General features: G+C 41.4%; 1 protein-coding gene across 1 annotated transcript in view; it reads left to right on the top strand.

Annotated features, from left to right (window-relative positions):
- The window catches only part of ST6GALNAC3 (ST6 N-acetylgalactosaminide alpha-2,6-sialyltransferase 3), a 443777-nt gene that overhangs the window by 116646 nt on the left and 311746 nt on the right, over positions 1-15385 (top strand). The window contains exons 4-5 of the mRNA XM_021678141.1: positions 1196-1254; positions 9002-9065. Of these exons, the coding sequence (XP_021533816.1) occupies positions 1196-1254; positions 9002-9065 (123 nt within the window). The remainder of the gene's footprint in view (positions 1-1195; positions 1255-9001; positions 9066-15385) is intronic.

Here is a 15385-nt window from a genome sequence, read left to right on the forward strand (position 1 = left end):
TGGTGAATGGTGAGAGAACTGGGCTGGGAAACAGCAATAGAAGCCAAAGCCCTTCTGCTCCAGCCAGCTCCCCAAACTTGGCCAAGGACCACATCTTTCTAGAGAATTCCAGATCTCCTTCCAGCCCAGAATGCCTGTGGGGCTATGCAGCCACACCCCAACAGACTGTAAGCCAAGGGTGGATGATGGTCTGGTGAGCCCAAAGAAAAGACCTGAAGACAGCGACCAAGACAAGTTTACTGGGGGAATTTACGTACAGGGAGTCCGGGAGCAGCCAACTGGACAAAGCATCTACTGCTGGGATCTACGTGCAGAAAGCTTTTACAGTGTAGCAATTTAGCCTAACAACTATCTATAGCCTCTCCCCTCCTTACACAGCCAGGTTCCCAGGAGATCAAGACCTGCCATCCTGGCATTCTTCAAAGGACATGCTCCACATTGGACATTCCTGGAGCCCCTGACCTTGAACACTGAACAACACGTTCTTCTACATGTTCTGTTTGATGGGAGTATGGAGGGAGGACAATATCTCTACATTCTCAAGATAGTGATTAACAGGGGCATTCAGGGTATGCTGCACAAACTAGCTATCCAGCACTTACCATACAGGGGCAGTGGCAGACAAGCACCTATGTTAAGATCTCTTTCCTAGGGGTGCCTGGGTGGCTCAGTCGTTAAGCATCTGCCTTTGGCTCAGGTTATGATCCCAGGGTCCTGGGATCGAGTCCCGCGTCGGGCTCCCTATTTAGCGAGGAGCCTGCTTCTCACTCTCCCTCTGCCTGCTGCTCTCTCTCTCTCTCTGTCAAATAAATAAATAAAAATCTTTAAAAAAAAAAAAATCTCTTTCCTAGGTCCCTGACCCCCTTGTACCCAGTTACCTTCTCCAGATTATGGATCCTCAAGGCCTGACCTCTTGGTCATGACCCCTTGCTTGATGGACCCGTGGAACTATCTTATCTTCTCGTTCCAGCTCATAGTGACCTCTCTGGACTTGGTCACTCGTCCGCTTCACTTAGGATCTTGCTAAGTTGCCTGCTCTTTTGCCTGCCTGCTCATCCTGTCTAAGCTCCGTCCTGCTGTTGTCCAAAGTTGGATGAGGCAGAACTGCATTCCTCATGGTATCTTCCTCTCTTCTTCCCTACCAGAGAAGAGCAGCTTCATTCTCCTCACTGTACTTTTACCACTTTTCCGTTAGGGTCCAACTGAAAATAAAATCAAGATTCTGAAAGGAAAATATGTCAGTACCAAGGCTGAGTATGAATCTGATCTTCATGATTCTCAGATTAAAAAAAAATACGTATTTTCTGAAGAAAGTAGACTGTTCTCTTAATTGTCACCCCTGTAAAATTGCTAATGGCCAGAGGCCCAAGAAACGGCTTTGTTCTGACTATGTGTGATATGCAAATGAAATGAATTCAGGCAACTGAGACCCTGGCTTTAAAATCAGCTCTTTGTGAATCGAAAGCAGCCAATATTCTGTAAATTCTCTCTAGATAGGGTTTCTTACAGAAATACTGGCAGTCTCTGTAATGACTGTGACTGCTTTGATATGAGGATGTAGTCGATATTTCATGAAGAAAGATTTCAACTCTCTACTTTCTGCAGTACAGAGAGGAGGAGAAGTACGTGATGTTCTCCTGTCCATCTGACTCAGTGACCAAAATGCTTTATAATTTTTTAATTGATTTGTCTGGAGAGAGTCCATTCCCTGTAGAGCTCACAGATCTCCATTTCTGCAGGGAAGAAAACTGTAGTCTTGTCCCCACAGCAGCTTGAAATTCCATTATTGATGTGATAAGCTCTTTGTTCCTCATTTTGATACAGATAAGATATTGAACTGAAGAAAATGCACGAAATATATCTTTCTCCACTAATAAACCGAGAAGTGGTAGTGGTGCTGTTTGTTAATTCAAGATTTGTTTTGCTTTGCCAGATGGATTTGCTGTTAATTTCACTCAGGCCACACAAAGCTCTACATCAGTGACACACAGAAATGGAGGTGGGCTTTTCGAGTAGTGGCCAGTATTTGTCTTGATGGTGCTTGATGCAGATTTAAGAGAGAGAAAAAGCAAAAGCCCATACATTGCACTGGGGTGCCGGGGCCTGGAGGACAGTGACTGTCCCTCTGAGCGTGGCCCAGGGGCAGCCAGCCCTTCCCCTCAGCCCCCACACCCAACAAGTCAATTACGCCTTGCGCAAGTCATCTTGATTTGAAGAGAGAAAGAAATTGGGTCCCAGAGTCTCCAAGCTGAGGTACTTATGCACTAAACTCTAAGAGGCATTTCATTTTTAACTACCTTCGCATTTCCCGTAGTTTGACAACAACCCAAATCAAGAAAACACTTCAGGAAGAAAAGTAGAGCTGCCGGAAATTAAGGGCAGTGCCTGACAGCTGAATGAATTCGAAGCTCTACCCTCTTGTTTTGATGCTATTGTTTTCCTTTATTCAGCTCTGGGTGGTGTGCCCATCTTCCCAGGCCCAACTGAGGGCTCCTTTGTCACACCCCTATGCCTCAAGGGACCACCCAGGTTACTTTGTCTCACCAATACCGCACATTTATGATGCCCTGTAGTGCTATCTCATGTTTAATTGCTTCATGGGATTTAGTGGTATCGCTATAGAAAGATTGTATTTCACTGAAGGGAGGAAATTTGACTTTGTTTTGGTCTCAGGCTCTAAGCTATGGTCAGCTGTGGAGAAGCTGGGAACGAAATTTGCAGCCCTTCTCCAGCTAAGTATAGACTGTATGGTGAACACTGTGGGTCATGACCCCATTCCTGGCTTTATTGTATTGTTTCTTCTCCTTCCTCCCCTTTCTCCTTGTTGTCTGTCTCTTCTAAGCCTCTTTCAATCCTTGTAGGGATTAGGCAGTATAAATAACCTTCTATACGTGAAGCCAGGGGTCATCAACACAGACGCTTCCAGCCTCCAGGCAGGTAATGAAATGACTCAGGCCGGGGAGGAGGGCATGACCTGTCTCTGCACAGCTATGGGCACTGATGGCCAAACTGGAATGAGAGCCCATTGCTGCCCAATTTTTAGATTTTTCAAGACAAGTCAAATCTGGTCTTAAGTAAATACCATAATTTTTACACATAGTCAACAAATGTGTGTGTGTGGATATGTGTGTGTATGCATATATATTCCCTTGTACCTCCTCATCCCCCCCCCCCCCCCCCAATATTTTGCTGCCCTATTCAGCTTTTGCACCCCTGGTTTGCACTGTCTGCTTTAAAGTTTTATTTGGTAGCTGCCCAGTTATAATGGGATTGACTATCCTACCGTGGCTCTCTTAGTATAAGGCCATGCATATTTGGTCACTTGCCAAGTGCTGTTTGCTGATCAGCAAAAGCTGTTGAAGGATTTGGAAAGGAATAGGAAGAAGGAAAGCTAGTTGCTTAGTTCTGTAAGGAGCTGAGCGGTGTCGTATCCACTATGAATACACCGTTCAAAATCTAGGACCTTACTAATGAGTTGTCTTCTCTCCCAGAGGAACTGCTCCAGAGCCTTGTGACTTAGCGGGGAACCTAAATGTATGTGTGCCTGAAACCCAGCAAGGCCCAGTTCCTCTCTTTTGTTCTTATATAAGGCGTCAAGTTGAGAGTCAGAGCCATGCTCCCAATGTCAAGCTCACTCTGAGGTGTTATCTCCAAATGAGGGATTCAGGAGCATTTACATTGGTGCTCCCCAAATGCTGGTTCCTGAGAAAATTTCTCTGACCTACTTCTCATCCTGTGAGAGAAAAACAAGTATTTCAGGAGGTTAAAATTATTAAACTTATTTTGTGATTATGTACCTAGTGTTTCCTGGGAGTGTGTCAGAATGTCCAGCCGAGGAGGTCTTTTTAGAAAGAGTCCATTTGCTTGATGAAATAAAAAGTAGGCAACCTTATCATTGTTCCTCTCATCTCTCTTTATTTCTTTATTTCTAGATTGTGTCGGTCTGTGAAATCAAAGTCTGTGAGCAGACTTGAGCTACACCCTCAGTTGTTGAGAGGTGCAGAGAAGGAGGGATGGATGGGAAAGGCAGAGAGCCCCAGGGCAGGAGGGGGAGGAGTGAAACTGGTCACCTTTGCAAGAGGAGCATGTCCTCATTCAGCCCACACTTGGAAAGAGATTTATCCAAAAGCTATTGCAAGCAGCTCAGGGTTTGGGGTTTTTTTGGGGGGGGGGGGGGAGGGCTTGAGAGGGGGATTTGACCTTTTCTAGTCTTTGAAAGAGGATGTATTACTCTTGAGAAACAAAAGATCTTACTGTCAGCATGCCTTGAATTTAGCAAACAGACCTGAAGATGGCCCTGAAGGATGATGGGCTCAAAGAACATGGATGATATCATGGAACTTTGACCTATTTCATATGAGCATCGCTGAGCCTGCTTTTTGGGACCGGCTGCCTTGTTTGTTTTATAAATTAATCCTCCTATCGATTCCTTACTTGATGGCTGTGGAAAAGAAGTCTCCCTCCTGTCTGAACTCACGTCTTTGTGGGCTACTGTTAATAAAGGACTAGCCTGCTTATCACATGAAAGTCTCCCTAACCCTCATTGATTTGGCAAGTGACTTTCTTGCTGAGAATTTTCCAGGCTGCAGAGTAGGTGTAAAGTGGTTTGCTGTAACAGTAAAGGTTAGAAGACAGGATCCTAGCTCCATTATGAAATGACACTTAACTGATGTTACTTCTTGCAACCAGAAGAACTTATTCTAGGAGATAGAGAAATTATTCTTAGAGTCCTAATTATTCACAATTATTTACTGAGTATCCCCTGTGTGCCTGGCTCCATTTCAGGCACTGGGGCTATAACAACCACTAAACAAAACAGATACAAATGCCTGTCCTCCGTGCTGTTTGTTACACCCTAGTTGGACAAAGCAGACAAAGACAAAACCAAACCCACAACATAGAAGTGCATTACATAGTATGTGAGAAGGGGACAATTCTATGTGGAAAATGAAAGGTGATCAGGAGCATGGGAAAGGGATTGCTATTTATTTATTTATTTTTATTATTATTTTTTAAAGATTTTATTTATTTATTCGACAGAGAGAGAGAGACAGTGAGAAAGGGAACACAAGCAGGGGAAGTGGGAGTGGGAGAAGCCGACTTCCCGCTGAACAGGGAGCCCAATGAGGAGCTTGATCCCAGGACCCTGGGATCATGACCTGAGCCGAAGGCAGACGCTTAATGACTGAGCCACCCAGGTGCTCCAAGGGATTGCTATTTAAAAACAGGGTGGTCAGAGTAGGTATCCCTGATTAGGTGACATTTGAGTGATGACTTTATTTATATTTTAAAAACAGACGACTCTGGCTGTTTCTGCTGGGAAATGACCACCGAGGAGCTGGGCTGGACGCCTGGAGACCCGTTAGGAAGCCATAGCAATAATCCTGGCGAGAGAAGCTGGTGGCTTGGAGCAGGGTGGTAGCCATGGAGGTGGTAAGAAGTGGTCAGATTCCAGGGTATTTTGCAGGCACAGTTAACATGGATTTCTGATAGATTTATAAACTTAAAACATAAGAAGGGACTTTAGGGATCATTTAGCTCTCTTCCACGGCCAGATAGGGAACATAAGTGAAACCAGCTGCATGATGGTAGGGGCTTTTAGAAACAGAATGCTATGCTCCATTGCATTAAAAGAAATTAAAACATCATGTGAGCCAAACTAAATACATTTGCACAATTGGCCTGTGAACTTCCAAACTGCATCCTCTAATAATCAAGCCCTTCATTTTACAGATGAGAATCCAAGGTCATAGGAAGTTCATTGACTTGTCCAAGGTCATTAGAGGCAGAATCAGGATCAGAGCCTCAGGTTTCCTTGTTTGTGGTTCAGTGTTCTTTCATTACATTTGTACTTGAACCATGAATCGCTTTTCAACTTAATGTCACTTTGAGTCAGCACCAGCAGTTAGAATGCTTTTTTAAATTTTGTTCCAAGGAGGCAGCTTGATGTATTCATTTTACTATTTCCTTCATCTCTCTAGTCAAATGTCCTCTTCTTAAACTTCAAGTCTTTCCTGCTGCAGCTACCCCATAGAACATCCTTGGGACTGACTGACCCAGTCAATGTGTGTGCCCTAGGAATTGTGAGAATTGAGAGGATAGGGGTAGCTCAGCATCCTCACTGGTTTGGTGGGCACTGCAGTGAAGTGATGGGTAACAGACAGAGCCTACATAAAATGGGAACAGAAGTCTATACTTTGCTTTGGGCAACTTGATGGATGGGTCAGTATTTACATAACAGATAAAAGGGGAAGGTATTAGAAGAGAGCCATTTGAAAAAGTGTTCAGAGGGTTCAGTTATGGTCCTTTCAGTGACAAGATGTTCATTACATTTATAAACCTAAAAAAATTATAACATTTTTTCTATTATAAGAGAAATACATCTTGGTATAGAGAATAATTTAATATATTTGATAAAGACGGTATTGCCAGGAAAGAATGTTGAGAAAATTAGATATCTGGGGAAACATCAAGTTCTATTTTCATCTCATATCATAGACAGAAATAAAAATCTCGATGGATTGGAATTTAAATGAAAAAAATCGTAAAAAAAACTCTAAGGAAATTTAGTGAATATTTATTTGATCACTGAATAGAGAAGGATTTTAAAGGTTTAAAAGCAAAGAAAAAATAGGGGAAAAAACCATAATATTTATCACAAAAAAATTAAAACACAAACAGAAAAATATTTGTAACACATATTTGATAAAAGGTGAATAAGCTTAATATAAAAAAGTTTATATACATCTTGAGGGGAAAAAACCCAAACATCAATGGATAATTAAATTGAGAGGAAAAAGTCACAATTCACAAAAGAGGAAATAGAAATGGCAAATAAACTTACAGGAAAAGGCATAACCTTCTAGTGATCAAAGAAGATGAGAACTAAACTAGACGAAGACATCATTTTCTATTCGTCAAATTGGTAAATGTTAAATAAAATCTTTAATACTTAAAAATAACAGATTAAGATAGGCCCGCTTGTACATTCTTGGTAGAAATATTTCCTAATATATCAATCTGGAAAGCAATATGCAATACACATGGAGATTTTTAGGATGTTAATATTTATCCATTAATCTTAATTTTGAGACTTTATTCAAAAAAGAAAAAGCTAAAATTTGAGCCAAGATTTACATCATAGCCTGATTTACACACAGGGAACAATTGGAAATGATCTAAATATCCATTCAAGATGTTTAAGTAAATTTTGTTATGCTCACTTAGTGGAAGGATGTTCCTGGAAGTTTACGTCCCCACACACATGGTCCTTGTAGCACTCTTGTGTTTTATATACTGTGGAGGACTATTGTAAAAAAAAATCTCTGGCCATTTCCAAAGCCAGTGGTGGTACCCCACTACTTCGTTCAGCGGGAACGCATTATATGGCTCAGAGGTGAGAGTCCATTTATCACAGAAACTTTGGAGCACACCTAAAACTGAAAGTGAGAAAAAGACTCGCCATGATTACAACACCTGAAGTCAGACATAGTTAATATTGTAGTATTTTTCCTTTTTAATCTTTGCAAAAGATATCGACAGAGAGAAATTTACTTAGTTGTCATCTCTCAATAATGAAAAACCCCTCCAAACTCTGCTTAGATTATGTATGTGTACAGTTGTGGCTACATGTATATTATGTATATTTAAGCAAGTTTTATCCTAATTCTCCAACTCAATACTAGACTCTGAACCTATTCCAACTCATATTCAATTTTTGAAGTTTTTATAAAGATTCTAATTTACCCACAGCCTTTTAAAAATACACCTGCTATGCAAAGTGAGGTTGGAGGATCCAGCTGTGAAATCTGTCTCTGTAACTCTTTTAACAACACAGGCTGCTGGAGCAAACATGAGCAGTCTTCACGAGTTTCCCCCCAGTTTCTCCCAACCTCCAGTAATTCAGGCATTTCCCTTTGCTCAACCTTATCTCTGGCAGCCTCTTCTCCCATTACTCATCATTCCACATCAGGAATCCCCTAGTAAGCAATTCAAAAACCTTGAGTGGAACATGAGTTAAAGCTATTTCTGTGGCCCAAACTTCTTCAATCAATAAAAGAATGTCAGCAGTTCTATAGTCAGAACTTATTAAATTCTAATATTATTCTGATATTATTCTTAAGATGCTAGCCCCAGTCCTCTCTGTCTGATTTCTAATCTCCGAAGGAAAGAGTAAATGCAAACATAGGCATTTTAAGGGTCTGGGGGTCGAAAGGGGATGCTTTTCCAGAGTGCTCTCTTAACTGTTCTCTTGACAAACTCCTGTGATTTAACTGTTACTGGTGGAGACTTTCACCAACAGTTTGTTACTATGACAGCAGAAGCATTCAAAATTGGGGAATGTCAAACTTCATCTTGTGGTGAATTCAAACCTGGCGGAAGGCCATTGCTTCACTAGGAAATGGAAAAATGTCACTCTCTGAGGGGGCAATTAATGGAGCCTAGAGTTCTGCTTTATACAGGGAGTGAGAGGGTGATAGTATGGCGTCCCTCTAGACAGGCTGGCCGCCCATGCTCTATGGGAACGGTGTTTTCTAAAATGTGTTTGGCAATTACAGTTTCTCAGCTTGTGATAGATGTTCCTTTAGAAAAGTTCATCACTTAAATGCATTTAGGGAAAGGTTCATTGCAGGGCTTTAATATTCTAAGGTTCACTGTGAATCAGTAGGAACAGGTTGTGACATACATTTCCTAAACCTGCATAACCATGAAACCTTTCTTCATGAGAGAGTAGGGTTTTCTAAATCTTACTTTGAGAAATTCTGTGTGTTGGAGCTTTGCCAGTGTAGTCGATTTGAATCTTGGTCTACAAACTCACATATGCAAGAAATAGCGCATTTTATTTTTTGAAATGTTAAATTCTGATTTTAAAGCCCCATCCCTCTTGGATGTCAGGAAGTCTAACCTTGACCTTTGTTGGTGCTGTGCCAAAGTTAGTGCTTTGCCAAAATTCTGATCATTGCTCATTTGTCTACACTTGACCAGTTGTCTCTGGTCCCAGATGGTGCCTAGGAACCATTCTCAGGTCTTTCCTAGATAATACTGGAGCCTCCACTGCTGGACATGTGGGTATAGATCTTTTCTTTTTACTTGATGGTTTTCTTAGTATTTAAGAAAATTACCTCCTCCAGTATTTTTTTTTTCTTAAAGATTTTTATTTATTTGAGAGAGAGAGAGAGAGCATGAGCAAAGGGAGGGGAAGGGGGGAGGGAGAGGGAGGGAGAGAGAGCATCTCAAGTGGACTCTGTGCTGAGTGCAGAGCCTGACTCGGGGCTTGACCTCATGGTCTTGATATCATGACCTAACCAAGAGTTAGACACTTAACCAGTCGAGCCACCCAGGTGCCCCCAGTGTTTATGTTTTTTATTTTACTATTTATTTATTTATTTAAAGATTTGATTTATTTATTTGACAGAGAGAGACACAGTGAGAGAGGGAACACAAGCAGGGGGAGTGGGAGAGGGAGAAGCAGGCTTCCCACTGAACAGGGGGCCTGATGTGGGGCTCGATCCCAGGGTCCTGAGCCGAAGGCAGACGCTTAACGACTGAGCCACCCAGGCGCCCCAGTATTTATGTTTTTTAAACAACAAGGGGATTTACTGACTTCCATATCTAGCTTATCCCCTGGTAGTGCAAGCTTTAGGATTGGTTTGATTCAGTAGTTTACCAGTGTAACCGTGGTACTGGTTTGATTCTTCCATATTGTGTTGACTGATGAGGTTGATCCTAACTAAGAGCTATGCCTTCTTGGAGGGTGGGGGGAATAGCTAAAGCGATTCCGGACTTTATATTTGCATACCACATCTTCCAGAAGAAGAGAGAAACAGTTGGTTTGGGGTACCTTCTCAGAATTTAAAGAATTCCTTTCCCATCAAACTTCTGTTAACTTCTTATTGGTCTTCATTGGATCCCACAAGTTCATTAAAATTATTTTGAAATATTTTATACATACAAAACTGTATGTAACATATAAGATATCTGAAGAATAATGCATGTAATGCAAACCCATAGAGCGACCACCCAGCTTTAGAGCTAGAGTATTACCAGTTCCGTTAGAGGCCACTTCTAGTCTTCCCTTGCAGTGCCTCCCACATTCACTGCAAGAGATAAGGTTTCTTTGTGTTTATCAATATCTTGCTTTTCTATATAGTTTTATTCTATATATATATATATATATATTCCCAAACAATATATTAGCATTGTATGATTTTAAATTTTATAGGAAAGATTTATGTATATTCTTCTACAACTTGCTTTTTTCATTCACATCATTTATGGGATTCGTCTATGTTGATGGATGTTTTCATTGTGATGTCACATTTCATTGTGTAATTAAACCACAGTTCATTCATCTGTCTACTGTTGTTGGACCTTTAGTTGGTTCCAGTTTGAGACTATATCAATAATTCTGCCAGATATTTCTTGTGCATCCTGGAGCCTACATGGAAGGAGCTCCCACATGTAGATATATATTTAAGAATGGCATTGCTAACTGAGATCATGCACAGTTTTTTTTTTTTTTTTCCTTAAGACAGAGAGAGAGAGCACGGGGGTGGGAGTAGGGGCAGAGGGAGAGAGAGAATCTCAAGCAGGCTCCACGCCCACTGCAGAGCCCGGACATGGGGCTCAGTCTCACGACCCTGACATCATGACCTGAGCCAAAGTCAAGAGTCAGATGCTTAACTGACTGAACCACCCAGGTGCCCTGATCATGCACAGTTTTTAATATTACTAGATAATGCAAAGTTATTTTCTGAAATAGAATGAAATTCTTTTCAATACAAGCAGAATATAAGATATGCTATTGTTCCACATCTTTCCCAATATTTGGTTTTCTCAGGGGTTTAAATAATTGCCAAAATGGTCTGTGTAAACTGTGGTTCAGTTTACTTTTTTGACTAATTAATTAGGTTGAAAAGATTTTTATTTGTTTATCAGTATTTTTATTTCCTCTCTTGTGAAATACCTATTCATATCTTTTACCTGTTTTGCTTTTGGGTTGTTTTTCTCCTCTACATTGACTTACAGAAGTTCTATATATTGTGCTTACTAATCCAGTGTCGGTTATTTCTGTTACAATATCTTCTCCCAGTTTGCGATTTATATTTTCACTTTGTTTCATTAAAAAAAAAAGTCTTTTAATAAGTTAAAAAAATTTAGATGATTAAATCTATCAAACTATTCCTTATGATTTATAGTTTGATGCCTTATAAAAATTGTTTCATACTCCAACTGCATTTTACACACACACACACATACACACTCTAACACCCACATACATCTTTAATTGACCTGGCATGAAAGAAAGATCCTATTCCATTTATTTTTTGAATATGGCTATTTATTGTCTCAGCACCACTTATCTTTTCCCAGTGATACAGTGACATCTCTGTCGCCTATCAAGTTTCTGTATCCGTGTGGGCTCATTTCTGGGCTCTCCATTGTGTGCCATAGTCTGATTGTCTGTCTTTGTCACAACAGCACATTGTCACCAGCTTTAAATCTGATCAGGCAGGTCTCTTCCCACCTCCTGACCCCCTGTACCTTGTTCTTCAGCAGTGTCTTGGCCATTCTTGGCCCTTTGTTCTTTTGCATAAACTTTATAATGGGCTTGAAAATTTCCAGTATTTTTATTTTTTATTTTATTTTTTTTCCAGTATTTTTATTGAAATATATTACAATTATAGATTTGGGGGAGAATTGATATTTTCATAGTTTTATAACATTGAGTCTTTCTATAGCTTTATCAATTCATATCTTTACTGACTTAGGTCTTTCTGTCTTTAGTTGCTATTATAAATGGTATCTTGCAACATCACGTTTTTGAAATATTGCCGGGCTTTTTTTCCCCCAATGGACTTCAGTGTTTACATAAGAAGGGCCTTTGATATCTGTTCACTGCTACTTTTTGATTAGCTCAAGTCGCTGAGGCAAGGGATGAGAGTTTGCCTATTTGCTTGAAAGGAGAAGGAACAAAGAATTAAGGGAAAAATAATACAATTTAAAAGTAATTTTAGTAAATTTCACCTGCCACATCTACATGATCTTACTAAACCCCACCTTTCAAGGTAGGTGTTATTTCTTCTGTTTCAGTGACAAGGAAACCAAGGTTTAGAGAAGCCAAGTAACTCGCTCAAAGTCAGTTAATGTGTTTATGGCAAAGCCAGGATTTAAAATGAGATTTTCACTCCAAAATGGTTTTATTCATCATACTGTGCTTTCCCTCAGGCAAAAAGGATGTTCAGAGTTTTCTAAGCATTGAGTACAATGACCAGAATGGAGAACTTATTCTGTAGCCCAGTTATGTGACCCACCCCCCCCCAAGCCTCGCCACCCACCCCAAGTCAGCAGAGGTTGGATAGCACTTTATCCTGCTCCTTGTCCCTGTTGCTCACTGAGGAGGCCAACTGGCCCCTGGGAAGAATTTTTGCACACACGAGGAAGCAGATAGCAGACATCACCAGCATGCTTCCCCTGGACTGCATGCCAGTACACGTAGCCAGGCCAGGGAACTGAAATTGTAAAGCAGAAGTCTGTGTGGAGCCTTTTAATATTTTCTTAAACAGTCAGTGATGGAAGACTCCCATAACAACTCAAGTAAAGGCTTATGGCTGTCAAAAGTCTCCTCTGTGGATTCGGCTGGAAAGGATTCTCTGCTGAATACGGCCTGGTTGCCTGATCCCAGGGTTCTTCAGTGAGAAAATTACCGCAAGTCATCTCGCCATCTGGGATCCTCATGGGTGGAATCTGCTGGAAGACACAGTTGTTATCAATCAACCTGCACTATCCAACAGGCCTCCGGAGCTTTGGGGGGTGTTGTTACAGAAGAAATGGGAAGGAGGACTCTTTGGTGGGGAAGAGATGATTAGTGTTGTTGATGGCTTGTCAGAGGCAGGGTGTGGCCGTAATCGAGTGAGTACAACACTTGAGAGTGCCCACCCCTGCTGTCCAATGCAGAAACGGAGTCCTCCTCCCAGCCCAGGGCCTCAGGAGGTGCCCCATCCCGTCCCATCTCTGCTTGTTCGAGCCCGGAGCATCACTGTCACTCCCCAGACACGCTGACCTCGGGAGCCTCACCTGGGTCTCTCCAGAATCCATAGATGAAGTCTGAAGAATTGGGCAGAAAGTTTGCAAAACTCAGTAGAGATCCTCTTTGTAGATGTAATTTCAGAAATGGGGTAGAGATAAGGGTTTTTCGACCAGAGGAGCTCTAAATGCTTTTCTAACATGACAGCTTTTTGAGAAAGTGGGTGCTCAATAAACATTTTTTCTGTCTCCCCTCCTTTCTAAAACCTCTCCCTCGCTCCTTCTCTTCTCCTTTCATCTGTCATTCTCTCTTCTGTTCCTCCCCCCTCCACCACCCGCCTCCACTTCTCTTCCTTTCTCTCACCTCTGTCTCCTCCTCCCTCCATTTCTCCCTCTTTCCTCTCTTCTGTCTCTCTCTTTCTCCACGCTACCATTTGTTAGATGCTGTCCGTGATGCCAAAGTAGAAAGTTGGAAAAAATGTCAGAACTCCTATTTATATTTATTTCAACACTTGTATAGCTCTACCTCTTTGTGTGTATGTTGCTAATGGAGTAAGGAAAGACTAGAAGCTACTGCTTTCAAATGTCCATTTTCATCTTACAACTAACTGCATCCTTCCCAGTTGAGTGCATGGATTATGTTTCTTTTATGGTTCTTTCAGCATTTATTATTTTTGGTGAATGAATACCTAGTGTGCCGTTTGGGGAGCTAATTCTGTAACTGTTTGGGTCGGGGGCGAGGACCATGATCTTGTGTTGGCATTTCCCTTGCTCCTGCCACTGGAGACAGAAGATTGAGTTGGGTACGCTATGGGTGGCATTTGGGCTGGTTCTATGTACTATCACCAAGCATTCTTGTAAGAATTAAGTGAAATACTAGGCAGGGGATTGAAAAAGAAATAGCTGCTAGCTGTTATCATCATCGTTAATGTTATGCGCACGGTGTGGTACAAAGATGTGGATTCAGATTGACTGCTGTTCAAATCCCAGCTCAGTCACTTGCAGATTTGGCTAAGTCTCTTTATTCTATTTGAGCCTCTGTTTTCTTTTCTTTACAATGGGATCAACAATACCCCTTTGGTCATAGAGATGAAATTACCTAACAAAGACAAGATGCTCACTGATTATTGTCTTCCTTCTCCCCACCCACGTCTATTCCTTGGGCCCAGTAGTACGTACGTATGTATGATATATGTATGTATGTATGTGTCTCTGTATGTGTGTAGGTATGGATCAAATACTTATATAATGCTTACTTCATGTTATGCACTGTTCTAAGGGTTTTATAAACTTGACTCTTTAATATCATAATAGCCCTTGGAGTACTTACCATTATTACAGACTTTACAGATAAGGAAGCTAAAGCACAGAGAGGCTTAATAACTTGCCCAAAGTCACTAACTGATATTTGTGTGAAGACACCTTAGTGCAAGTTGTTTATTCTTTTAATTGAAGATATCATTACCCTGAGATGTTGCCTGGAAATCAACATAGGTTTTTCTCTTGAGTTTGCAAATTTTCTCTTAGAGACCTCAGGAAAAAACAACAACAACAACAACATTAAATAAGAGCACACTTAATTGTGAGTTTATTTTCTGTGTTCAGGTAGTAAAGGGGTGAGTGGATTTCATTCGGTTCCAGTCTGAGGACGCGTCAGATTGTAGCACCAGCCGCGTTCTCGGCTATGAAGCCGGCCAGACAGAGCCGCCGGGGAGAGCCGCCCAGGCCAGAGAGGAATGACTCCAAACTGGCTGTGGTTTGGGTTTATTCAGCATCTTGTTCTCATTTTCAGATGTTTGGTCCTTGGGCAGACCCCACACCTCACTTTGCTACACCGTTGTATGGCCTGTGTAGGAGTTTTCAGGAAAACGTTCATCCACGTGGCCTAGATTTCTTATTAGTTAAAATCACGCACACATTTTTAGGCAAAATTGACAGCAAGGGAAGGGAAGAAGGGGCCAGAGACTGAGGACATATCAGGTGCCGGGTGCCGTGCTGGGTGCTTCTACCTGTATCAGCTTAGCTGCTAATGACAGAGAAGGAGAAACGCCTTCAGACAGTAATGGCAAAGGTGGGAAAAGGTTAATGGAGAAGGGAGGATGCATGGAGACTGGAAGTGGGAAAGGTAGGACATCTCTTAGTCTTTTTGATTCCAGAATCCATGCCCTCAAGTCACCTGAAGTGATTAGTGACAATATATAATCGCCTTGCGTGAGGAGACAAAAATGATGTTATATGTGTTTCTCATCTTTTCTCTCCTTCTGCTGAAGGAGGCTTGGCTTCATTTATTCAATTCCTTTCCTTCCTTTGTCCTGCCCTGAGAGACTGGTTATATAAGCTTTTGTGATGGATTTTAGGA

The sequence above is a fragment of the Neomonachus schauinslandi genome, chromosome 4 (genome assembly GCF_002201575.2).
Source record: "Neomonachus schauinslandi chromosome 4, ASM220157v2, whole genome shotgun sequence".
NCBI classification, from domain to species: Eukaryota; Metazoa; Chordata; class Mammalia; order Carnivora; family Phocidae; genus Neomonachus; species Neomonachus schauinslandi.